At 43.2% G+C, this 27,010-nt stretch overlaps 1 protein-coding gene across 1 annotated transcript; it reads right to left on the bottom strand. All coding sequences in view use genetic code 11, as the record gives it.

The window, feature by feature from the left end:
- Positions 1–1,824: 1,824 nt before the first annotated feature.
- On the bottom strand, positions 1,825–27,010 carry EGR_03786 (PERQ amino acid-rich with GYF domain-containing protein 2; the record flags this gene model as incomplete). The annotated part of the gene is made up of 25 exons (XM_024493035.1): positions 1,825–2,026; positions 2,897–3,114; positions 3,184–3,246; positions 3,278–3,343; positions 3,431–3,505; positions 3,631–3,843; positions 3,883–3,995; positions 4,374–4,533; positions 5,013–5,210; positions 5,292–5,402; positions 6,038–6,158; positions 6,324–6,417; positions 8,034–8,124; positions 9,927–10,097; positions 11,416–11,535; positions 12,013–12,174; positions 15,667–16,033; positions 16,907–17,718; positions 19,040–19,353; positions 21,011–21,410; positions 22,664–22,891; positions 23,472–23,693; positions 26,031–26,313; positions 26,380–26,504; positions 26,909–27,010. The coding sequence occupies 25 exons, from the start codon at positions 27,008–27,010 to the stop codon at positions 1,825–1,827; spliced, it is 5,031 nt and encodes a 1,676-aa protein (XP_024352496.1).

Below are 27,010 nucleotides of genomic sequence, written 5' to 3'. Positions count from 1 at the left end.
TAGACACACGTCATCCAACAGGCATCAGTCCGATGCCTTGTATCACTGATATTTTTTTGTTTAGATAAACTGAGTTGTCAAAAGTTCTGTGAATTTCCAGTGGTGACATTTCACCTATCCACATAATCAGAAGCTTTGCTCCTTTTTTTGTTGAATTATTCACTAATTTCTTATTAATAATTCGAGACTGTTTGAAAATCAAAAAATGCTAGAATTAACTCGTGAATTAGCACCCACGATTGACAAGGAAAACAAGAATTAGCTCTTAAAAGGTGTGAGGGAGAGAGACGTCCTAACCGTGGACTTCGAGGTATCCTCCACAAACTTGAAGTCGAGCTAATTCCATGCTTTCCCCAACATATCAGTCTCTTACTAGCTCAAACGAACCGGAGAGGAACAATTCCACTAACGAAACCTTTACCTCACTTCCAATTCAGAGCGGATCAAGCAGGTGGAAGATCGTCGCACCGCATCGTGACGTGTTAATGTGACACACTTGCCCTTTCCAGCATTGCCATTTGTCATCAACAATGCTTGTTTGCTTTTGTTATTCCTGTGGGCACACTTCTGACAGGTTTTCGCTTAATACCATCACACCGTATCATTCGTCTCTTCCACAAATTTGGAGTAGAAAAACTGCCGCCTATTACAATACACCTATGCAACCAGGCGGAAGTACGGGAGCAAAGTTTTAGACCACACCTGTCACCGGCCGCGATGTAAAAGTCTACTGTCGACGCCTAATCGTAGCGCATCGTGGTGGACGCATTCGCTTCTGGCGTATTTCCTTCTCTCCTCCACCTCCACAACCCGGCATTAGGGATTAATCGTCGACGACGGCAAGTTCGCATCGTCCCAAACTGCTGGAACAGATTTGTGTGGAGGCTGGGGATGCACAAGCGATGGATGGCATCTGCAGTATGCTTCTACTTTTTAATCACTTTACCTTTCTCGTAATTGGTTAATTAGTTGATTAGATGTCCAAACTCCTTGTTTTTTGGCCACTACTGGGTATTGTGAAGAAAGGGGGTTCATTAGGCACACAATGACATCCCCATAAATTTAGTAGTTAAGCGGTCCTTTATTAAAGTATTGATGAAGCGTTGGATACGGAGCATGTCGGGCGTCTACCCGACCATCAAATCACATCTGCAAGGAATGGCGAAGGGGTCTTGTGAGGGAGTTGGCAGATTGGAAGAATGAGGAATGGAGGGACGGAGAAAATCTACTTGACTGTTTAATCTGCCTGGCGCTTAGTTTACAGTAGCCTTAATTTATCCATTAAGAATTGAGAACCTCCAATTTCCAAATAGTGTGCTTTGAATTTGTATCTTATTTCTACTCATGCAGATAAGTAGGGGATTTCTGTTGCCATTCTCCCGCCTAGTTATAACCTGCTAATACGAATACACCAATTGGTTGCCTACGTAGTCCCGATGACGGGATAACTTGCCCCGTCATCTACGGCTCTATAGTGATCTCCGGCTCTTACGACATAAAAATGTCATCCTCATCGCCTTTGATGTCGGTCGGCCTCGCACTAGACACCACCGTTCCCCCCTGCGACTTGACTATTTTCTTTTCTCTTTACCAATGCTGTAGACATAATTAACGCATTCAAGATTTGTAGTTTTCTGCTTTTATGAAATTGCATTGCTTTGATTTTAATGGTTGTGAAGAAAAGATTTTCATGTGTGTTTCACAAACAATCGAAAGAAGTACATTTGACTTCCTTCGTAATCGAGGGAAACAGATTATTAAAATCACAGACAAGTTAGTAACCCTGATCAATTTACTTCCACTGAAACAACGTTCTTCCAACAACTAAACAGTTCCCTTAGCGGATTGCGTAGACAAGCCTGCTGTAAGCGATTTTCGCGTGCTAATTTCCGTCAGTAAGTTGGTGAGTTTGTCCATCTCCCTGCTCAAGAGGGCAACATCGTGGGTGCGTTTTTCAGCAATAGAGCGCCAATAGGAAGCAGAGCACTCGTCCTTGCTGTTGACTGGACGTTCGTTGTTGAGATGTCTGCAACAGAAGAAAGTTATTTTGATATATGGGTCTATTGTACGAGGGTAGCATTGAAGCCCACTTGTACTGCCAATTTCCTACTTTTATCGTCTTTCGAAAGCCTTTTTTATAGTGGCAAGCTTTTAACTTCTTTAAGTGTAAGATTGTCGGTATTATTGCTATGGGTTATGTCTGACACCTCGCGAACCCGGCTAAGAACATGATGGGTTAGGTAATTGCATCAAGGAGAAACCACATTTAGATCGGATACATGGCATTAAACCACCCAAATTTCAGTCGGCTTTGGCAAACACCACATTTTTTGTTTGTGTATGACGACCAGAAATGGGACGGGACCGAATTCAAACAAGCTTTTACCCACTCTAGCATACAAGTATTAAAATATAAACTAATCACTGAATTTCGACACTTTCTACTACCAAATGGATATGAGGATAATTATGAAAGCCAATCAGACGGAATAAGGGGGTAAAATCGGGACAGAACCTCAGGGATCTACCTTGGACTAGGCATTGTAGGGAACTATTTCGTCGTTGTGTAAGAATTTCTTTCGGCAATTCGGTCCCCACACCAGTGACGTTGGGCTCGACATCTTTACTTTCACTTTTTCATTGTGCTTGTAATAGACCTATTTCCGGACCAGTGCCCTTTAAATTACCTTTAGAGACAAAACCACTATGCGTATCAACATGGTTAAAAATTTAGGTGGTGGTAATATTTATAAAAACACCTTCCAAATGGGTAAAAGTTACTCCAAAAACCTCCTTGTAAATGGTAAAACTAAAGTAAGACGGCCGAAACTTCTAACGAAAGTGCGTGCGGTCACTGCCCTTATAGCATGACCTCTTCATATATCCCTCGACATACCCCTCAAAATTCAGCTTTCCCATTTTCACACCAGAATCCCAATTTAAGGCCTCCTTAGGAGATCGTCCTGTGATCACAGCCATGTGGACTCGACTTAAGGTATTTAATTGTGCCTCTAATCGTTTACTACGCTGGTGTGACGCTCTTAATTCTTCCTGGAGTTCTTCCACGAGGGCTGAATATCGTGTGTCACCATCTCCGTGTGCAAAGTCATGCTCCTATCAAAAGAAGAAGAAAAAGTAAAAACGAGCTATTAATTCAAATCCTTGTCAAGAAGAGCGCCTTACGGTGCCCCCACCGGCAGGAGTGGCCACATCTGGGACGTCTTTTGGAGTTACTGCCGTTTGTGTCTAAAAATAGGCGGTACAACCGAAGGTCTACCTCAGCCGTAGATACTTGAATGTGATCTGTTTGAGTATCCATTGTTACCGTTGTTAGGAAAGGATTCTAAATATTAAAAAATGTTTGTTAAATCACGAATCCTTGAATTACAATTTTAAAAAGCGAAGTTTTAGAATAAATTATGTTAATTACCTCCACTTTACTTTTCGAGGACCTCATACATTGTTTCTTCTCCAGCTCCATTTTCAATTTCATTATTTCAAGCTTCTAGAGGGATAGAAATGGAGAAATTTAGCGCACTTAGACATAGAGCAGCAGTAATACGTTTTGCGGTAATAGCCTACTGACTAATAAGTAGTAAGGAACCTTGCCTGTTTTTTGATCGTGGACACGTGTCGGCGAGAGATGGACTGGGTGTTGGTTTGCCATCGCATCTTCTCCTGCACTCGTTGCATTGCCGTAATATAGTCCTGGCGCACCCTTTTCAGTTCCGCATTTAAGGTTACGATGCGGTTTTGACGATCTTTCACCTCCTTCATCCGCTTTGAATCGGAAGTGGAGAGGAGACTTTGTAAGCGGGATTGTTCCTCTTTGGTTTGTTTGAGCTATTAAAAGAGTGCCTTGTGGGAAAAATATGGGGTTACCTCAGCTTCCAGATTGTGCAGGAAGTCTTGAAGCCCACGATTCAGATCTCTCTCTTCCTCAAGTCTTTTCAGAGATTGTTCCAGTTCCTCCTGTATGTTATGGGTGCTATTTTCTACAAAACAAAGTGATTTTAACTTGAGTTTTATAAAAAACCTACATTTCTAGACCTTTAAAAGTTAGAGAAATTATAGAGTGTGAGGTCAACTCCCCCATTTAAGTTAACAGTATTTTGAATAAAAATAACTATCAAGGACAGAATTATTTCGAAGAATGCTAAAGCATGGCTATTAGTGCAGATGAATACGTAACAACAGTTAGGCAAAGATGAGGGCTCATTTAAAAGGATGGTTTTTTAAAATAAGTGGATTAATTAGCACATCCCCATACTGCGTCGGTTAAAACATTTTCTGCCTTCAAAACAAGAATTGTGTAGGAAATTTATTTAAAAATGATGAATAGCATTTACCAGCCAGGGAATTATTACCGATACCTTTCTTTTCGTTCTTAGGAGCCGACTCGTGGGTGGACTTCAGTGCGTTCAGTTCATCCTTGACTTGTTGAAAGCCGATTTGCAAACGGGCGTTCTCGTGCACTAGCCTCTCTGCAATAGCATTTGCATCCTCCGAGGGAATGAGTGTGGAGGCCAGTTTCTTGAAGATTATGAAAACTTGATGCAATGCTGAATGTTTGGTTATTTAATTTCCATACGGTGTACTTAAGTTAATGTGTGTTTCATTAATAAACAGAATCGACTTGAGCGGATGGAAACGGGATGGATGGATGGGTACAGGATGGATAGATGGATGGATGGGTGGATGGATAGATGGATATAGGATGGATGGGTACAGATAGCTAAATACTTAACATGTCCAACTTATCGGCTCTTCGCATAATCGTCATACCTCGTTGTTAAAAAGCCATGACAGGACTATTGTCTTCAGTAGCTTGTTGTTTTACAAAAAAGCAAGGAATAATTTCTAATGATATTCAAGGTTTTCATACCTAGTCATTAACTGATTGTAAGTTTAAATATGCTGTAAATTTGCAAAAGCATCACATCATGAAGATAACAGCAATTTTCACCAAATTTTTGTAGCAATCATAATGCCAATGAGAAGCTAGAAGCCACCTGTTTTAGTTCTTTGTTTTCCTTCATTAGGGCCTCATTCTCCCTTTGAAAGCCTTCGATCAAGTGATTTTGTAGATCAATTTCCGTTTCAAGTTCCGTCTCCCTAGATGTGCTCTTTGGGTCCTCACTAGCGTGTTCTTCTGCTCCTACGTCTTTTACTTCTTTCGACGAGCCATTAAGACTGATGCCCGAACGAGTCTCCAAAGGAGAAGGAACAAAAGCAGTAGTAGATTACTTCATTCATAATGCTATTAGAGCGGTGATTAGACGATTTAATACCTGGTGTTTTGTAAGGAGAGTCTGTAGACGGAGAAGCTCCTTGTCATAACTCCTCCTAATATCTTCGATGCTTGATTGATGACGAGCTTCATTGGCTCGCATTTCTGCTATCTACTAAAGAAATGGGTAATAAATCTTTTAATCTCCCAAAAAATGAGCGATTGCTTTTCGTTTTGCTATCAGCGTTGGAGTGCATCCAAAACTTGACTAAAATACTTATGTAGGGGCATTGCATTACATCAGATCTCAAAACCAGCTTACAGTTAAGGTCACTCTTACTGGACCCATTCTCTCCCGTGTATGCCTCTTCATCAACAGCTGAGGCATTTTCCCCTTTGCATACTCTTTTAAACTTAAAGCTGTTGATCAAAGGCAATCAAAGAAGGGATTACTTTTAATCTAACGCACTAAGCATTGAATCAAATGTCCAATTTTCTAATATTTCTTGCTTAATTTCGTAGAGAGTTCAAAGTGTTCTACCTTTAACACAATACTGTAACGATTCATTCAAATCAACCAAACAACCGATTTTTCGAGAGGGTACGAATAAAAACTATCTGTGGAAATCGTAGCAGAATTAGCAACAGAGTTTCTCGTCTGAGTACAACGAAAAGTTGTAAAAGCTGGATATAAATGAAAGTCATTAAAACCACAGACAAGCTTTTTGGCGTATTTAGTATTTGGAAGACTATTAAGGAGAGAGTAACGGGGACTAGCAAATATAATGCAAGGAAAATTTGGTCGACCTGTAAATGCTGCTCCTTTACTTGTTCAAGAAGCAACCTCGTCAAAGATTCCGTGGATTCACGAAGGATTTGCCCCTCACACCATTTGGAAACTTCACCGCTCCAATCTATGTCAAAAGTACTAAAGGTAGAACGTAACAACTTCTGTTTAGATCATTAAAATATAATTTGCACATAGCTTTATCCATAACAAAACTGAGAGTATGAACAGAATACACTAAAGTACCGACCTAATCATATCATAATGAGCAAAAATTGTGGCACCTCAGTGCTAAAAAGAGCTTACTTATCCTCATTGTTCCCCTCTGTCTGGAACGTATCAGGGCTTGTTTGCTCCCCTGTCGACTCAGAAGCATCGATTGGATCCATGAATTGCTGCTCTTTATAACAAATAGGTTATTGGGTTAGAATCCTACAACTGTTCATAAAGGTTGTAAGTGTTAGCGATACACCTAAGAGTAATACGTTCCCTACTTATAAATTTTCCCGAAAAATACTTTCCTGCACTTAACAGTTGTTTAAGCATGTATAGGGGATCTAGCACCATTATTTTGGACCTGAATTTTTCGAAGTAACTCACGCTTAGGAGAGCGTTCAGCGAGAAATTGTGCCTAAATTCGGATTTAAAAATTGAAACCAACTTGTCTGAGTGTCTTTAAAAGGTTCACTAATAGAACTGTTAACTAGTAAGTAGCATTTACCAACCTAAAGCACAATTTCCACATAGGTTAAAACACATTAGGTTCCGATTCCATTGGTTATAGGAATATAAATTACAGGTGGGTAAGCCGTTTCATTTCTTCATTAGCTAACTGTCGAATTTTAAGAAAGGGTGAGAAAATTGGTTGGACGGAAGTGCTTGATACCTATTTGGATTCGGCCTTATTGTATCTTATAATACCGCTTATTGGGGGTCACGAATGCAAACATTGGTATCAGCTAAAGAAAACAAAGAGATATGATAAGTGACTGACATTTCTCATTCTGATTGAAGTAGCTTCGAGTTATTTGCGATGCTTAATGGTGTTTGTACAAATATCTAGATTCATACGATAATGTGTTTATTTGATTTCACCGCCAAACTGCGTTTTTGATTTCTACGTGAAATTTGCACTTTTCTGTGGGTATAAGTAATGATTTGACAAACTAACCTACAGCAGCAAGCCAGCAACAGCTGTACATATCAGTGCAGCCGCTCCGGTACACCGATAAAGCTATTTTCTTAACAAAATATCTGCTACATGCGAAAACCTACTGTCACGTGCCTTAGACTAGACAACCCCATGACTCAACCAGCACTGCACCAAACTCCTCCCCACAAGAACTCTCTCTCCGCGAATCATGTCGCAAACAAACCCAATTCCCCCACCGATGCCAGTTCTGAAAGCACTCAAAGAAAGACAAGCTGGCTTAGGTTCATGAACCATGAGTTTTTCAATATATTGTATACAGATATAAAAAGTAGTTTTCCCGATTTATTGTGGTGCTCAGGCTGCCTCAGAAGTCGGAGGCTGAGAGGAAAAGAGAGGAGCGTTTTCAAGTACTAGATCGGAGTAAGAAAGCTGTGCGCGCATTCAAAAAGGAACGAGAAGTAAAGTGGAGCGGTGTAGGTGAACCTTCGCGACACAAGCGAAATTATGCCGGAGTTACATTGTGTACAAAAGGAAGATGAAAGAGATGAGAAGGGAAAGTTGGACCACAAAAAGTGATTGATGGGTGTCTGTCACGCAGAGACACACAAGAACACACTCACAGAAAGAGACACAGACACAGTGTTGACGCTGCAAAACTAGATGGTAGTGTGGACCAAGATGATAGGAGGAGGACCTGGAGGCTGGAGAGAAGGAAGAGGTGATGACGATCCAGCTGAGAGAGAGAAAGAAACGCAGTATGAGATAGACCTAGTAGTTCTTGCAACTGCGCAATTAGGCGATCGTTCAGTCAGGTTGTAGAAAGACGCACCTACCTACCCATCCACCTTCTTAAGCAGTGGCACCCATGAGGTTAGCGCGTTTCTCGACGAAGGCCTTGGAAAACTTGGACACGCGTTGCGACTTGCCGAAAGATGATTCGATGCACTCAAGAACCTGCAATTGGTGGTGAAGAAAAAAGGACGTCAATGAAGAGCGTCATTTGCGAGCAAGAGATTAGAGCTTTGCACCCCTCCCCCCTGAGTGAGAGAACGAGAATAGGCAACTTAACTCCTGAATTACTTTGAAGTCAGCTGAATGTGTCGAGATGCAAAAAACGTACTGTTAACAATTGCATGTGACGCGAGTGGTAGCATATTTTAACGAAACAAATGCTGTGGCAGCTTTGTAATGAGAAAAATGTGATGGTCACTAAAGGACTTTGTACTATGGCCTAGTTTTTTTCGAAAAAAAAAGGAACAATAACGGCGATTCAAGCGCCCTTGCTGCATAAAGGTGAGGTCGCATCAACCCTGAATAGTCTATAGGGTAAACATTGAAGTGCTCTCCAGCTTTACCACAGTCCCTGCCACAATCAATCCAGCCTCAGGGTATTGGAGAAGGGGAAGAGCAACTGCTCATCCTTAAAACTAAACCAGGAGTAACCGAGAGGCAGTTGGTCGAAGAAAGCAGACCAAATAAAGTCCACCAAACGGCAGAACTAGAGTAGTGGCTAAATCTAGAGGTGAGTGGAACAGCGAGAAGCCCCATTGTTCTTGTTAAGACACCAAGGTAAGCAGGAACTGAAAGCGGATCGTGAATGAGCGGATGGGTTCGAAGTTATGCGTGTGGGCGACATCAACCAATTTGCCCCACCAAAACACTTTTATCACCAAGGTGATGTTCCCTGATAAGAGTCTGGTCGTTTTGGTAATAAAATGCACCACACTATTTGCCGCTATGGGTGTTGAAAGAATGCGCAGAAAATTGGTCGACGGTGTGAATGTGAACAAAGACCAAGTGGAAGAGAGACTAAGGCCACCTCAAGCAGGAAAGCGAGCATGTGTCCTGCGCTCCTCCAAAATCTGATGGAAATATTGGAAGGCAAAAAAACGGTGGCCATTTTTACACTACCTGAATGGCACTTTCGAAGCACCGACTGTAAAAGAGATGATACAAAGAAATTTTAATCAACCAACCGATTTTGTTGCCATCTCGCTTGAAGACTGCAAGCCCAAACTACCCAACTTCACCACTAAAAATGGAGGATGTCAAAAGCAATGACTAGTTTGAAACGCTCAAGGTAACAGTAGATGGCAGATCGACATTCCAAAAAGTCGGTCATGTTTGAGCCTCGACTCGAGCTGAAAAGCGAATACTCTGTGAGCAGGTGCACCCACATCCACGTGTGAACCAGCGGAGAGATCTCATGACACACAACCAGGCATACCTTGTAAACTCATGGTGGTGTGATTGCAACGAACCCTCCGTCAGAATCAATGTCTTTGCTCGTGCATCTACGCTTATGGAATAAAAACTAACGCACCTTATTCGTGGATTAGAAGGTAGCAATTTAACAACAAGTGCGGGCGTTTTAATAAGCCAACGAAATGTGAAATAGCAAATCGACTAAGAAGGATAAAATATCATAAAGAAACGTTTCTGAATAGTCTAATTTAGGCGACAAAGTATTCGTTTTGCTCAGTGGAAAAAAAATCCACCATGTCAATTTGGAGAGAAGAAATGAAGTCGATGTTTCAGGTTTGCCAAATTCGAGCGCTTCAGAAGTTACCCTCATTGGTGGTGCGGGAGTGTAATCAAACATTGTTGGAAATAAAAAAGTCGTTATTTCGTCTCAAAAGCATCAAAATGCCATTTTCAAGGAAACTACGCCCTTTGTAGGTCGAGGCTCGAGTAACGTGGAGAGTAATCTGGTAAGGTGTGCGCAAATCCGGACAGAGAGAGATGGATGGACGTACATCTTCGGCCTCCTCGATATCACAGAGGAGGGAGATGAGAGTTGGAATGTCGACATTGTGCCGGGGAAAACCGGAGAGTTGGCCCTCACACCACCGCACCAGTTCCGCGCGTGCCTTCGGTGCCAACGAGATGATGGGTCCCGTGAGCAAATGGGTGCTCGCGTTCGCCTTCTGAAAGGAGCATCCAGCCAGTGAAATAATTCTCCACTTTCCACTCAAACAAAGGTTGAAGCGTTTTCTTTTTCCTGTCCGTGTTTGGAGAACAATACACTTCTTTCACAAACACACGGACAGCAGAGCTGCCTTGGTGGCACGCAATTTATTCAAATCTCGTAAGGGTTAAGTAGCTAGGTGCTTTTCACGCACAAATTTCACTTAAGTAATGATCGGCTGTTTTGATCTCCCGAAGGATAGTTGGTTTTGTCTATCTGTCTGCCTTCACAGGTAGCAGATATTTTGTCGGTGAGAGAAAAGAAATCTATACAGCCTGTCTCCAGAACACTGTAATCATTTCACCCGTCTCCTGTTCATTAAGTTTAGGGAGTTGGCCCACGTGATAGTAGGTGCCCGCAGTAAGCGTAAAAATGAATCCACTTTCAGACGCTTCGGCCCTACGTCCTTTGCGACTTCAAAAAAAAAGTGCACCGATTTCGGCTGACGTGCCAAAGAACGCTAAATGAGCGATAAATTCCTCGAAGTTCGTCTGTTTTTACGGCCCTTCTGCGTACCGACAATAAAGATTATTCCAAGTGGGTGCATCTGATAATGTCCTCCGATGCGACTAGGACACATAACACTTGCTACAACATGCCAAAGTAATTGAACCGAAGGCGAGGAGGAAGTTTTACTGAGGGAATGGCAAGCCTCCCCTATTCTGGCTACACAAGCCTTTCTGGTAAAAAAGTATAAAGGAAGGAACAGGGCCTGGAGACAGGAATGAGTGCATAGCATTCAAACGTTTCTCGATGAGGTCACCACGAGCAGCTTGGTTCATTTAAAAGGGAATACGCAAGGTTAATTCAGAATACGAATGGTGTTTAAAAGTCGCATATAACTCTTTAGAGGAGATTAGATGTTAGCTGTATCTGCGGGTGTCCTGGCAAATTTAGTGAGACAACTGTAACCGCATAGTTAAAACAGCTCCAAAAGTACACCCAAGGGAAAGAGACGATGTTCTGCTAAGCACCAAGATCCGTTATGAGCAGAGGGTGTGGGATGTAAGCATACATTAATTCCAAGTCTTGGGACCGGTTGCCTGCGAGTGCATCAAGATGTTTGAAAGTGGTCCTACTGGTGTGACATTAGGTTGACTTACAACTCCGACGACAAGGGGCTAAACGAGAATGGAAACCTAAACTTCAGGTCAGTCCACACCGCACATTCGGTACGCTATCACAGAAATGCAAAATCGGCCCAATGGGTATTGTAGCGACGCCTCGACATCAAGGCACCTCGCGCAGTAAAAGAAATGGTTAAAAGAAGCACTTACCTTTTTCTTGGTCTTTTTTGAGTTGGCCGCTTTGATAGCATTAGAATCGGTGGGTAGATCCCAAATTGAGATAACGTTCGTCTTGCTCATCGTAGCAGCCATCTTTGGTGTAGAAGCAACCTAGAAGGAAAACAAAAAAGCCAATCGTTTGCCACCACTCCTAATGATAAAAGGACTCAGAGAAATGATAACTCAGTAGATCTTGTGCCAGCCCATGAGTGAGTATTTCAGGTTCAACTCACGACCAAAAATCTCATGGAAAGTAAAAAGTGCTCATTTCTCCCTTAATAGGTTAACTGAAGTCTAATCGAAAGACCATCACTGAAAGGTCAAAGTTTATGGGCCTAACAACTTAGGCATGCTCATGATGCTTTATTTCAGAGAGACCAAATCTGGTGCTCCACAATACAAGTGATAACGCCTAAGCTCCGGGATCTTTGACCTGAAAATACTCCATCTTCTAACAATTTTAGCTTTTACAAGCTTGGAAAAAGTTGGATTCTTCCCTTTCACATACTCCTAGGTTCCAAGGTGTATATCACTTTTTTAAAAGTTGCATTGTTTTTCTGAATTGTAGGCAAAAACGTGCGACCTCACCTGTTTTGACTGCGTAAGTGCTTTCTGTGGTACTTCAACTGGTACAAACACCTTTGATTTGGTTGCCACTGGCGTGGGTGCGGTCGAAGACGCGGAGCCGCACAAGCCACCGGCCAACTTCGAGGCGAAGGTTGCAGGAGGAGCAGGCTTGGCCCGCGCAAACTATAACAAATTTGGAAGGCGCAAGTGGGTGAGAGTGAATGCCTGGCTGAAATGGTAAATTGCAAGCATGACTCACCCCTCCCTCATACGCATATGGTGACAGCCTGACCCGATTTGACCTGACCTGACAGCTTCGTCAATGAGACCCAAACTACCACTTGCGGAGTTGAGATCTAACTAAGCCGGTGGAGACGTGAGAGATAAGTTAATTGAGATCAGCCTCGTTGCAAGCTTAACACGACAAAATAAAGCCCCAATTGCACCCATAGCCCTCTCCCCCCCACGCATTCCATTCGAGAGTAAACTCTCCTAAATACTGACACGCCCTGCCACAACGTTAGGAACGACTCGGGAATACATATAAATTACATATAATTTTAAATGGTAATAAGTGAATGCGACCAACAAAATGCATCATTTTTATAACAAACTTGTTGCAGCACAGGGCAAGCAATGGTTTAAGAGAATTCTGCACTCGATGCCTCAGAGTTTGGTAAATATACTATAACTACAAATAAATCCACCTCAAGGTGACTGAATGAATAGATTGCAGAGGCACACTGATGAAAGATAAAGCCCCTACCTCACCCCCGCTCCCAGCCCTCAAACTGAGGAGGAAATGAGTGGATTTTACGCGAAAAACTGATAAACTAACTCTTTTCTACCTTTTCGAGGTAAAATTGTTGGTAATGGAATATTCATTTTGCACTTGAGAGCTTCAAAATTTGGCATTCGGAAGACAGGAAATGCCTCTAATATCACACCAAAATAAACTCTGCCATTTCCTTTGCCAGCATTTTCATAAGTGCGCTACGTCACCTTTCGGAGCTGAATGCCTCATCAATAAGAGTGTTGTGTCTCATTCATGTGAAGCAGTTTGTAGAAAAAGAGCTATTAGCTAAATTGCGGATAGCATTTTAGAAGGCTAAGGTTAACGACATTTCCGACTGCTGTAGCGTAATTTCAATAAAACAATTTGCGACGTTAACCAGCGTTCAGATATCTCGAGGGCCCTGGCGATTCACCACAGAGAAAGCCTGCAGGGTTGTCATGAATACAATTTGTGCAAATGCTACCAATCACTGCGTCAATCTGTCTTCCTCATTACGAGGAGTTCATATTCACCACTTTTTTGACCAAGCTCGGGCACCGAGGATGCTTATCTGCCTATGTGTTCAAAAGCGGGTTAAAAAGGAGTACAAAAAGGGTATAAATCATTCACTTCAGTTGATGAATACTATACCAGTTCAAACATCAGGACGATTTAAAGGCACAAATTAAATTTTTTTTTACTTCCCACCGATGATTGCGTCCCAGTCCATAATAACTTGGAGTGATTTGCCCTCTCGTAGAATTCTCCTAATACAATTTCAGCATCCCCATCACTACCACCACCATCACTCATTTCCCGAGTCAGCCGATTCACCATGTCAGGAGGGTGACAGGAGGAAAGCATTGGGCAAAACGAGGTCTGAAAGCACGCCACTGATGAAAATTGTTGAGAGGTAGAAATGCAGGAGAGATCTGCAAACTTGACCATGTACACCACGCCACACCATATTTTGCCACGTATGCACGTGTGTGGTGGCTCGATGCATGCGTGAGAGAGGGAGACGCAAGGGTCAATCATTTATGGCCGAGTGCACAAAAAAGACCACCATACTAACCATTCTGCCTCCAAACTGCCAAGTACGTTTGTGTGCCACACTCTTGTCCATGAATTTATGCAATTTGAACGGAGTGAGCGCGAATGCCACAAGAAAAAGAAAGTGGAGGGAAAGGAAATTGCCAGTTGTGGCCTTGAGTAGAATTGACTCTAAACATTCCGACAGATAGCTGAGAATCGAGGTGTCTGTCAGTCTGGCGTGGATGTTACTCTTCAAAAGGAAATAAGCCAGTTGTTGTACCAAATATTAGGATAAAGGTTACAGATCTTTTCGAAAATAAGGTTGTACCCGGTTGTGATTTGGAGTACGAGCATTATGAGTGCTGTAGCATACATGATCCATGGAAATTCCATTGTGCTGAAGTATATAAATTCAGGTTTCCCGATAGATGAGCGCGGTTCCAATAGAATCAGTTGAACCCCACAATTCGAAAAAGCCAGCTAAATCATTCAAGGCGCTAAAAACTACATTCAGTTTCGGGAAAAAATATGTCTAATTACGATCTAAGGCATGCATTCGGGTGTTACTTGTTATAGGAAAAGGAACATTTGAAGCAGAAAGGCCATGTACAGCCAAACTTCATGCATGAAGAAAAAAACGCGTTTCTGCGGGGCAAAGGAAAGCCTTCGACCCAGGGGGCTCATCTCTAAATCGAACACCCTCAGTTAGTCATGTCAACCGTTTTCAAACAAATAAAGATTTGTTTTTTTTTTCATGCATTTAAGTCTAAGCTAAAAGTTCATTCGTTAAAAGGTTTTCTATAGAAGTGGTAGCTCCAAAGAAATAGTAATAGGAACTATAAATCGGTAAGGTTCACCAATAGGCAAACATAGCGAATAGGCGTATACACGCTTACACACCCACAACCACTTCTATTACCGCATGAAACGGTAAACAAAAACAATAAAAAGCAGAAAGTAAGCGCTGCCATTCGTAAAAAGTGCATACACAAAAAGGTGAGAAATTAAGAAAGACCTGAGTCCACTGATTACAATGCGGTTCTATTAATGGCATTTCCGGGACTGGTAGATTTCATCTAGCCAAGGGCAAATTATTTACACCTGCTGATTGATTCCAATGGAACTTTTAGTTCATCGACGCCCATCTGGCGCCCAGGTGGGGTCATTCAAGTGGTTAAATCATGGTGAAGCATACGCCGGTCAGGTATTTTATTCGGTGCTTTTCCTAGGTACTCTCCCCGCTAAAGTACGAAGACTTGGAAGTGCTCGAATTCGATTTTACAAAACAAGCGGGGAAAACTTCCAGTCCACGGAGATCACGAACCAAGACGTCTGATTATGACATGTACCTTTGCGAAGAACTGTATATGAATCAATCCTCCACTAGCGAGTATCAGAAATGAAACATCAAAGACTTGCCGGATAGACAGAGATTAGATCAAAAGCTTAAACACGCATCCCGGACGTTTTATTTAAAAATGAGCGCATTTTAAATTGGAGGTCGTTTCACAAAATAACTAGACAACGACCCAAAAGATTCTAATAAAACACAAGTGCAAAACGACCCTCAAGCATGACGTGGTAGTCTACACTGAACAATCTTCAAAAATGCGAAATAAACGACTTCTATCCTGAAGAGAGTAGAGGACAGAAAAGTGAGATGCCATCACCATTTAGAGTGATTTAAAAAATAACCAAAATCATCAAGTGCAAAATATAGCCTGTATTTGAATTATTGGCAATGGTAATTACAGAGGGGATTTTGGGTCACGGTTCGACCTCGGTGAACAAATCCAAAAGTGCAGCAATATAGAAGCAAAAAGCATGAGAATGATAAAATGGTAAAAATCAAGCAATCAACCCACCTCTTCTTCCTGCATCTGCGATGCAAAGATGTCTGCCATCGAAGTAGGGGCACCACCACCTCCATTGCTAGAAGAAGCGGCACCCCAACGAGCAGCAGCGGGTAATTTAAGGTGAGCTAGGTTGGCAGCAGCCTCCCGCATAGCAGCCTCACGGGCTTTGCGCTGCTGCAGTAGTCGCTGCGCCTCCTCCTGCTGACGACGCGCTGCTGCCGATATCTTAACGGAAGCGGCGGCAGCCTCCGCCACCTCCGCTGCTGCGGCTGCAGCCGCCTCTGCCTCGGCTTGAGCGATTCGCTCTGCGTTCATCCGGCGTCGTCGTTGCTCCTCCTGTTCCCAGGCCTGTTGTTGTAGCTCACTTGCTGTCGGTCTGGCATGAGGAAAGCATTCAAACAGGGGTGATAGAAAAAGTGACGGTGTCAGAATTCAACAAATGCCATGGCCATGAAAAAACTCAATAACGATGACGTTTTTAGTGTCTGATCCGTGTTAAAGGCAATAGGCGATCCAACGACACGTTGTTACAAACATTGCCATTCTTGAAAGGCAGGCTTGAATGTTATTTCGGCGTCCCATCTACCTCTTAAGTGCATTTCTATTGATGTTTCTGTGGTCTTGAGAGGATTAGTAAGCAACGATTGTGCAAATGGGGCTAAATTAAATTCAAAATTGGTCAAATCCACAAATTATACCAAGGGTAAAGTGATTAAAAATTGGCGGGATCAGAGGTAAGTTAAAGGACAGTATGTAGGACATTTCTTTATCCAGCCCTTACCGGCACTACACAAACTTCCTGAAACCACACAATCTGACAAATAACGGTTCTTTAAGTAACATGATGAATGAACTGAAAGCAGCAATTGGGCTCGGAAAAGCGAGTTTTAGCAAAGTTACAAAACATGTCAACTGAAGCTTTATTAAGCCATTGAAGTAGTTGATAGGGTAACATTTTTCGTATCAGTGACCCAGACATTTGATGCACACAAGGAACAAATTGCAGCAGCTGCATCACACAATAGAGCGTCGTGTCCTCTCAGGGCACCAATTTACATATAAAAAAGCCTTGAATATCCGTCTAGAACCAGAGTGGAATAGCATGTACAAGAAAAGTTACAGCTCTTCCTCTACTAATTTTATTCGTCGTCTTCAACTGAAAGAGAATACTTGGATGTGTTAATGCATGGTTGAGCAGAGAAAGCGGTGTTAAAATTACGTTTGTGAGTATGAAGGGGAGGAAACTCACTTCGGCTTTCGCTTTTTCTTCGACTTCTTCGGCTGCTGCTGCTGGTCCTGTTCCTGTTGAGAGGAAGTAGAAGAAGCAGGGGCTGGTGTATGGGATGTAGCTCCAGTCGACGGCACGACAATCCAGTCGCTATCGCGTTCAAGAGATGCCCCAGCAACTATCGTCACCGTCTCCTTCTCCTCCACCACTTTCTCCGCATCCACTCCCACCGCCGCAGCCTTAGACTTCTTTTTCTTTTTCTTCGCTATCGTCGCCATCGGAGTCGGTAGCTCCGTTTTGGGCGGTGTTTTCGGAGGCTGGTCTACCTTCACGGTCTTATCCTTTCGTGCTGCTTGCTTCTTTTCTGGCGTAGGTTCCACCTTCGCGAGTTTTCCCGTATCATCCTCAACCTTAATATTCTCTTTTTCCTTAACAGGAGACGATGGTGGAGGTGAAACGCTCTCAATGGCTGCCTGTTGTTGTTGCAGTTGCTTCAGTTGCTCATTTTCCTCCTGCTGCTGCCTGTGGATAGCCGCCTCAAGTTGCTGCAAATCTATGATGTTAGGCGGCGTCGACGCAGATGCGGTGTTTTCGACAGCCCCGAGACTGAGTGCAGCGAAGGACTTGGCAAGAAGGTTCTGATCCATGCCCAGGGCGGAGACGCGCTCGCAGAGACGTTGGGCGTCCCTTTGCAGTCTCACCATCTCTGACAGCGTCGCTTTGGTGAGGGAGTTCAGATCGAAAATGCTCTTGGAGGCCTGTAACGTAGAGCGTGTATCGCCGTAGTGAATGAAGGATGATTCAGCACCTTGACTCACTTGGCCGCTTACCTCCTTCAATGGGAAGAGAAAGCGCAATCAGGATATTACACTAAAAACCCATTGCACTTGATGAAAATGGGGTCAGTTTTAGTTTCAAGTGTTAGTGAAAAAGGGAACACGTCGCTCCCCCTTCATGGCGATGATGTTAGCGACACTGTCAGTTGGTCATAAAAAAAATACATCTTAGTAATTTTCAAGCACACCTGCGGAAATTCAGATACGTCTTCTTCGATGCATTAGATGGAATTTTTGGTCTTCGAGTTAAACACTTCTAATGCTGTGATAGGTGTTTTCACGGCCTGCAAAAACGTTTCCATCCATTGGTTTAGACAAGATGAACCGTAATATTCGTTGACAGTTTTCAAAAACATTCGGGTATTTGATTAGCAGTATGGGTTGTGCAAGTAAGGTGTGGTCTGCAAGAACACGACTTATCCCCGTCTTTTGACCAATCTAGGAGGCTGTTTAATGGTGTCTGCCCAGTTGGATTTTTTATATTTCGAAACTGTTCCCACTAAATCATCCTTAAAACAGTAAACACGTCGAAGCGTGTTGCTAAGACTGCATCCACTGCTTTTATTAGAGCTTTTAAATAATTCACTTGGATATCAATTGCGAACACGAGGTCAACTCATTTCAATGCTGAAATGATTGAGGCAATATCACTTATTACCCGACCCTCCCTAGTAGTCCACACGGTTAAATTGTCTTGAGACCTCACAAGACGCAATTCCAGTTGATAAATCTACACAGGGATCTACAATGGTTCCATACCCGAGGCCATATTCAGAGAGCAGGATTGTTAGCTTACTCCTGGTTCCGCGCATAAAGAGACCACTAAAGACTAGAAGTTCCAGAATATAACTCGTGATATTTTCTTAAAAATAAGGTTGCAATGCCTCCACAAATTGCACTAAAAAAGTGGAACCTCAGAGGAACGCCGACTTTAGTCATTCATAGGGAAAAGACACGATTGAGCAGCACCGCGAGCCAATGTGTGACGAATCAGCATTCATTAATTCAATTCAACGTGGTTTGTAAGTCTCAAGGAAAAAGTTCTCACTGGTGCAAGCATGCGAGCATCAAATCGACCGGGATTCACTCCACTTCAACAATTGCGTACGGTCAGCACGAAAGTGTATAAAAATTCAGTCCAGGGTGTAAAAATTGCGCACACAGAAAATCAAATTGCGGAGCAAAGCATACAGATAGGACCTGCCAAAACACTCACTCACCAAGTTGGAAAAGGCGTCGTAATACCACTGAAAAGCCAATCGAATTTTAAGGAGGGAGGAGAGAGGGAGGGGAAGCAAAATCGCTGCGATGGACTCACCTGATTTGGGTTGACCAATGGTGACTGTCCACCAACGACTGCAGCAGAAATTTGTGGTGGCTGTGGCATCGATGCACTAGCAGCAGTAGACGGCAGAGCTACCGATGACTGGAATAATGGAGTTTGTAACAGGTTCATTTGTTGAGGCAGTAAGGGTGGTGCCTGTGGAACCATGCCAGCAATGGATGGTAGTGGTGGTGGTGCCACCGCAGCTGACCCTGTCGATGCCAGCATCGCTGCACGATGCTCCAGTATGGGCGGCAAGTCACTTGAACCGACGAAGGGGAATCGACCCAGCATGGCTATGTAGTCCGCTACAAGTAACCAAAATCGTTGTTGATAAAATACTGATAAGAGGAGCGCTAGACGGCTAGTTTAGGATTTAGTGAGTGTGACGGGAGGTGAATTATATGCATTCAGTTCCCCTAAGTAGCACCTTCGCTTGAGCGAACTAACTCCATCAACATTTCGGCCAATTGGTGCCCACTACTTACAATCGGCTGTACTTGTCATGAGGGCCCTACCACAGACTCACTCATTTAAGGGACGGTATTTGAAGGACCGGCACATCCAGGATGGGTACCTTGGCACTCGATATTCATCTTGTAGTCTGTTTCCGATCATGGAGAGACTGAACAAATAATGACCACATTTATTGTGAACGGAAGGTCCGTCTACCATGATGCCCTACCTCATGAGTGATTTCAATGCAAGGATGTAATACTCGACGTCATATTGTCGCCTTTGTGATTAATAGTGGCAGTTTTGTTAATCCTAAGGTAGCTACTGCGCCATAAGTCATGCCCGATGAGACTTTAAAACAAAGATGAACACGCTGTAGAGAAGATTGAACTACAAGTCATCCCTGAAAACGTAGGAATGCTTCTTGGCGAATAGAAGGGTCAGAAAACAATAAGAATGGGTAGAAAACTATAGCGTCAAGACCTCAATAGAACCTGTATAGTTAATTGATATCGGTTTATCAAAGTCGCGCATCGGCTGGCCGTAACACCAAAGTTAACAAGGAAAGATGACTTCAGACATGCAAGGGCTAAAACCGTTAAGACATTCACTTGACTTGTTTACTCACAATAGGTAGGAAAGAGAATCCCTAAATTTTAACCGACCGATTCTCATGGACAGCAAAATCGTGAGACTACCTTTCAACAGCCAAAAGCACCACCAAATTTTTTTGCCCAAAAGGAGAGTGTACTTTACCAACATAGAAGAAAAGAATTCCATTCACCAATGTCTAAGCCGTATTTGGACAGACCCTTAGAAAAAACAAAAACCAATCAGGCGTGTAGTAATTGGTGCACGAGCCTTTTAGCGTCCGCAGGTTGCCTTTTCGCCGGGTGGCAGCAACCTCCCGTCTTCTGCACAGTAGTAAAAAAATCTCCCATGGCGGTATGGCTTATTAGGAATCCAGGGAAACTGCAGAGAGCCACTGATCAATGGACAACGAAGAGAACGAGTAAAACAGAACCTACCTGTGAACGATAAATGGCACTATAGTAACCATGTTCGTTTTTCAACAAAAAGTTAAGATAATACCATTTAATTCTAGGCACTACAAGGGAACGAGTGAAGCTTACTTGAAAAAGGCCTTATCACTTTGGCGTAGTAGGTTCAACCATCTTGAAAGGTAGCAATTAAAAAATCGCTTTCAATCTTTCTCCCAAAAGAAGGTAAAAGTTACTCAAAATTTAAAGAAAAAGGTGCAAGAAAGCTAGTCATGCAAGGAAGATTCTGTCGTACTAGCATCTGGCCTCTGATTTGCGTTAAAAGCAGTCTCGTGATATGTTGCTAGAATAAACATCTTTCGGTCTTTCACACATAAAGGATAGTCAAAATGCTCGCATTTGTTGATAATAGAGGCGCGGAAATAAATGATGATGCAGTGATACTTCATAAGCAATTCATCTCATCTCGGTTATTCGGCTCCGGAAACGAGAACAACAGGGAACTTACTGATACGCGAGAAGACCTTATCACATTCGCGTCGCACTTCAATTTGGATAGGGAAGTAGCCAGCAGAGAACCACGCCGCCATGGTAGCATCATCGTATGGACCTCGAACAAGCCCACTGGGGTCTCGATAGTACCACAGTGTAGAGCTCGATTGTGAGGACTGCAGTGGAATCGAAGGAAGTGGAGGCGGTGGTGGTGGCGTAGCCTGTACTCGTGATTCGACCAATGGACGGGAAGGGAAGTTGGGCATGAAAGAGAAGCCCTCTTTAATGGGTTTGGTGACCAGATCCGCACCCAGCGCCGTCGCCACTGACTCCGACATTGTCGGTGCAACCGCCGCCTGACAAGTCTGAGGAAGGCTGGAGGGTGATGGTGGGGGCTGTGGCGTACCTCCTCCGTGCTGCGGAGCGCAAGAGAAAACAATCTGGGGGTCATACACAAGTACAGTCATGCGGCTTTGAAAGCTCAATGGACATGATGCCCATTAGACAATGGATTACCGCCAAATAAGCACTATGTTTAAGTTACCACCAAGGAAGGAGTGGGTCTGTATTTAAAGAGGCAAACCACAAACCTCAGAGGATATAGGCTGCCACTCAATATCGTACTTTCTCAGGAATGTTTTGGCCAGTCATAATCTATCCCCAATACGGATGTACAAAGCTATGAATGAGAAATTTGTAAACAGCGATAAAACAAATTATTCGCATCGATGAACATTGTCTACCACCATGATTAAACTTACAGTGATTCAACTAAGCATGAGTCAGCTCTTCTTGGGGATGGTTTAGGAACAGAAATTCCCGGTACATATATCCTAATCGTTCACAAATCTGGGAAAGTCGAAACGCAAGATATCGTCCTGGTGAACGCTGAATCGACGAAACCTGCCTTTATCTGTTTGAAGGAAGGTTCATGACTAACTTTCCGCACAACAGCTCAAAAGATCACAGAGTTCGACCACCAAAATGCTACCCCTCGTTCACCTGCCATATTCGTCAGATCCGCCTTCTTTCTGTCACAATTTGTTTATTCACTTGAACCTCGTTGCTTTATGGTTGAATGAAGCAATTATGAAACACACATTCACAATTTCGCAATTAAAAACTTGATTCGCGATTTCGATTCTTCGCACGAATTAGTAAAGTATAAAGCCTTAAATTATGAATTTTCTTCGGTTGAGGCGTAATCAACCAAACCCATCTAGCTTCGAGGGGTAGATCTTCGCCAAGACTTCTACCATGTTCTACACAAGGTAGTGCGCTGGGCTACTACTTCGTCTTAACAAATTCGAAAGTGTGGTTAATCAAAATCATTCAACGGTCCTGTGAAAGGGAAACTGAAAAGCCCCACACCTATTCATAGACAACGATCGTTTAACAACAAAAAGCTGGGTGCCTAGAAGCCGAAAATATGCACCCTGCTTGAGGACAAACTCGAAAGCCAGGTCAACGGTGGGTCTAATCTGCTTTCCCAAAATGAGAAGATAAACCTACTCAGCAATATTTAATTACTAAATAATGGGATCCTAGAAATTCCGACTAGACTTTAACTTTATATTCACCCGATTTCAATTTTGCATCTTGCCTGATTGGTTTCACCGTGCTTCATGTTGAACGAATGTGAGAAAACTCTGAGAACAAGGAGACATACTTGCTCAGTAGATTGCGACGATGACATTTGAGGCAGTTGAGCAGCAGCCGTGGAGGTTTGATGATTCCACCGTCCCTCGCCACCCTGAGACACGTCGTCCAATCCGACATCTTTGTGGAATTGGTGTGACGTGTAATGATGTGAAAGGTAAGGGTGGTGGTGAGGATGTTCATGCTTGTAGTACTCATCGTGGGGTTCAAAGTCCTCCTCCGTCGGCCCGTGGTCCGTCTAGACAACACGCATATGTCTCTGAGTTCCAATATTGAAACAGCACTACGGAGGCAATGCCGTAGTGGCAACTCTTATGCTAAGCTATAAGTGAAGCCAATTTGTCGGATAGAAGTGGTTACATAAAATGTTCAAGGAACCAGTTTCGAAAGCTTTTCCCCCTGCCGCCTACCTGGTAACAAACTTTATCCTTACACGCCATACGAAAGTATATTCGCAGCACATAAACTTTGCAGCCATCCTTACCTCAAGGCAAGAGCTTGTACACTGCAAAAGTAGCGGCTTACAAGACACACTTACGCCAGTGACCAATTATTACTCTCCCTCCTGATGCTCTTGACTGTTACTGGGGCCCCGAAAAATGCGGAATGTGATACACAGAAGTGATTCAAAACTGTCGAACATCAGGTTCAAGGAAGATCATTAAAGCAACGCTACAAAGGCTTTAAAAAAGGATATATTCAGCAGCCATCACAGGTGTGTTACTTCCCCTGGGTAATATATAAATTAACCTTGCCTAAAACTCATTCAAATAAAGCCAAATCCGCTGTACAAGGCGTAAGAGAGAACTAAAACTCACCCCGTGGTTGTTGAAGGGCTTGAAACCACCACCACCCCTGCCACCACGAGTAGACTGACCGCCGTGTTGGAAGGGCCGACGCATGAAACCGCGTCCGCGAGTCCCCGGCGAACCCATGAACACCCCACCACCTTGTTCGCGGTGGAATTCAGTTGCCTCACTACCACCACTCCCATTGCCGCCACGCCCTCGACCACGTCCACCACTGGCATAGAAAACGGTCTGGAAGGGGTAGAGATGCAAGATACATTGGGACTCATCCAATTTTTAAGAGAATTGTGCTTAGAGTAAAACTATTTTCGAGGCGGTCATTTTCAAAGCCCCACAATTTAGCTAACAGCTGCTTCATCTCTCTTAACGCCGGTGTGAAAGAGCGTTTCGATTGGGTTCTACAGTTGTTGACGAAGTCTTGAGCCAGTACGAGACAAATCGAATCAGACGATATTCGTTTCATCTCAAAATCACCAACATAGCCTCATTCACTGGGTGTAACCAACTTTGACCCTCAAAACGCCGAGGAAACTTGTCAACCTACGATTCATCACTTCCACCATCACGAAGAAGATAGACATTATCCGGAACTATTTGAGGGTTGCTTAAAGCAGGTTCAAGTATACGAGACTATCGAGTAAGCAAAGCATCAGGACTGTTTATGCTAAGCATATGGATCGCTACGAATATCAGCCCGAAGGAAAATGCATTAGCTAATTGGGGCAGGAACAACCATAAAACAGCGACAAATATTTAACCTTGTTTCATGTGCACTTTATTGCCCGCCAGTCACGCGCACACCGGTTTTATTGCAATGCAAAAAAGGGAGGGGAAGGATGATGAAAAGGTTTTATTAAGCGTTCACATCCACCTAGAATTGGTATTTTTCATTATAGAGAAATCTAACAACAATACCCTATGCTCTCATTGGTTTAATAAAGTAAAGACTGCCGGTATAAGGTACGCAGTTAAACAAGTGGCATGATTTTCAAGCGTAAAGCTCTACTTGACCCGAAGAAGGACGCGAAGGGCACTGCCGCCATCGTGACCAGGTCAAATGAAGAGTAACGCAGATGCTGGAAGCATAAATCGACATATTGGTCGCAAACATAAGGATTGAGTCTCAACTGGAGAGGATCAAGTAGAGAAGGACTCATGACATGAGAAGCTAGGCTAATATATAAATGGGAGACCAGATTTGAAATGTGAGAAGAGACCTTGGCGAACCGCTCAAGAGTTCCAGCAATTTGTCATAGTCTAAGCGCATTATGCTCCTTTATTTTCCTCTTCAACAAACGTTCCGACAAAAAAGCGATTGGCAAACACAATAAACCCAGTATAGAAAATGGTACAATCTTTACACAGTTCGCTTTATAAGAGACGCGAACTTCAAACACAATTTACCACTAATGAAATAGGAAACGTTCTCCTCATAATGCGAATGAATCGCAATGTCTACATTCCTTGCCTGCAGATGCAGACAATTCACAGAGGATAAAAGAGCGCTGGCGATGACACTCAAAAGAGAAGTGCTGTGTAGTAAAACGACCCATGTACAAAGTTTGAATGTCTCCAGTGTCCGTCCACCCGAGCTATGGCATTATCTTGGTCCCCAACTCCATTAAACTTCCAGCCCTCCTGTGAGCTAATAATTTAAACCTCCAAATTGGCATTTCTCACCACGTCCCTAGGCTTGACTTAAGGCGATACACTACTAAACGCACTTCAAATGAACGAACATTGAGACCCGATTAATAAATAAAGGTGGTGCTTCTTGTACAAATTAACGCCCTGAGCAAAAATCCCCCCTCTTAAAGAAAGGCCAATCTGCAAATTTAGATTACGGTGAACAAAAATTCCAAAAAAAAACAAACTTCCGTAGATACAAAAGGAAAAACTGCTTTAGCGCAAACCAATCTATTGAGAGATTAAAAAAGTCCTTCGATATTTGAGATTCCCTAGAGCAGGTACTTAGAACCGGAAAGCGTAGCAACGCCCGAAAACAACCTTACTGTTGAACAGTGCAAGAGAGCGTAGAAAAGGTGACGCACACAAACAGTAACGAAAATTCGCCTTAAAGATCAATCAGTGGCTTCGAAAAGAAGCCATCATCTAGATAAATGCAGGCAGGTAGGGGAATTAGCGATAATGGTAAGGCACGGTAGCAATGAAAAGGCAGACTACTAAGGCGACTCAAAGTGCTCCAATTGGTTTAGGAGACGGTCAAAATGACCCTCGAATATGTGGGACTCTCGGAGGGACATGAGGTCTAAAAACCTTCACTCAATAGAAAACGAGGAGAAAGAAACATTCATGGACAAAAACCCATTTATCAGTAAGGGGGAGTAAAGTAGACAGTATTTAAATACCAACGCTGCCCCCAAAAAACTAGCTATTCCACGTGAGTAGGACCTAACGGAGGAGGGGGATCCAAAAATGCGTACAGCTATATTTAAGGATATTTGTTAAGATGAGTGGAACTCGATTTAAGAGGAAACTAAGGCCTTTGGTAGCATAAAGGGAGCTATGGCGCCCACCCGCCGTTGTACAAATCATAGAGGAAATCACCTTATGAGCACCACGTTCGGAGCCACTGGTGGAGCGATGGCGCCACTTGCCGCAACCGAGGGACCAGTCGAACTCGCGGCGTACGGTCCCACCACCGTTGCCCCCGCTACCATTGCCGCCACCGCAGCCCTCCTCCCCGCCCGAACTACCAGAATTGTGGCGCTGAGAGGTGGGAGCGTCTAGAGGTGACTGCGACACACTGCCTGAAGTACGACGAGTCCTTCGCCAACCTGTAGAATACTGTGTCATGTCGCTACCATGACATGTCACAATCTCCACACCCCTGGAATTTCAGCGACATTAGTGAGCAGCTGAGATGTAATAAGATAAGTGACCGTCAAAATCTCACCCAGAATAAAACGATTCCGTATTTTTCGATGATTTGGCTTGGAGTACGGCGGTGTCAACTATCGGCTTACTCTTGCGTTGGAGTACTCGTTTCTCGGGATCCAGGGATATGACAGAATCCGCAATCTGAAATAAGGAGTGTCTTGACGGTAAAAAGCGTTAACGAATGGAAACAAAAGCTCCAAGCAACGGAAAAAACCAATTTCTAGAAGGTATTTCTCCTGTCAATGACAGAGAACTAAATGTTTGAATTAAAAATAGTACAAATTTGGACCAAGAAAGCACAAATTAAGAGGCACATGTGTCAGCCCGTGGTGCACTGATAATAGAACACAAGTAAATAATTTTAACTTAAACTACTTAAAATACTGACACTGAATTATGCTACCTTGGCTATCGCGCATTTCGATCATTAAACGAAGATGGTTTTCTGCTCTAAGTCTGTTAATTTCAACTATCAAGACACACATGAGAAAACATAAAAAACATAGTAATTAGAAACTCTGGCATTGTAGGAGCACAGAACTTACAGGGTATCGGCTAGGCCCACCACTAGAAATAAATGCAAGTCGGATTTCAATAAGTTGCTCTCTTGTATAAACATATCGATGCGCAATGCTAGTCGGCTCCAT

This window comes from Echinococcus granulosus (genome assembly GCF_000524195.1).
Source record: "Echinococcus granulosus chromosome Unknown EG_S00021, whole genome shotgun sequence".
NCBI classification, from domain to species: domain Eukaryota; kingdom Metazoa; phylum Platyhelminthes; class Cestoda; order Cyclophyllidea; family Taeniidae; genus Echinococcus; species Echinococcus granulosus.
This window is presented reverse-complemented; position numbering and strand designations above follow the sequence as displayed.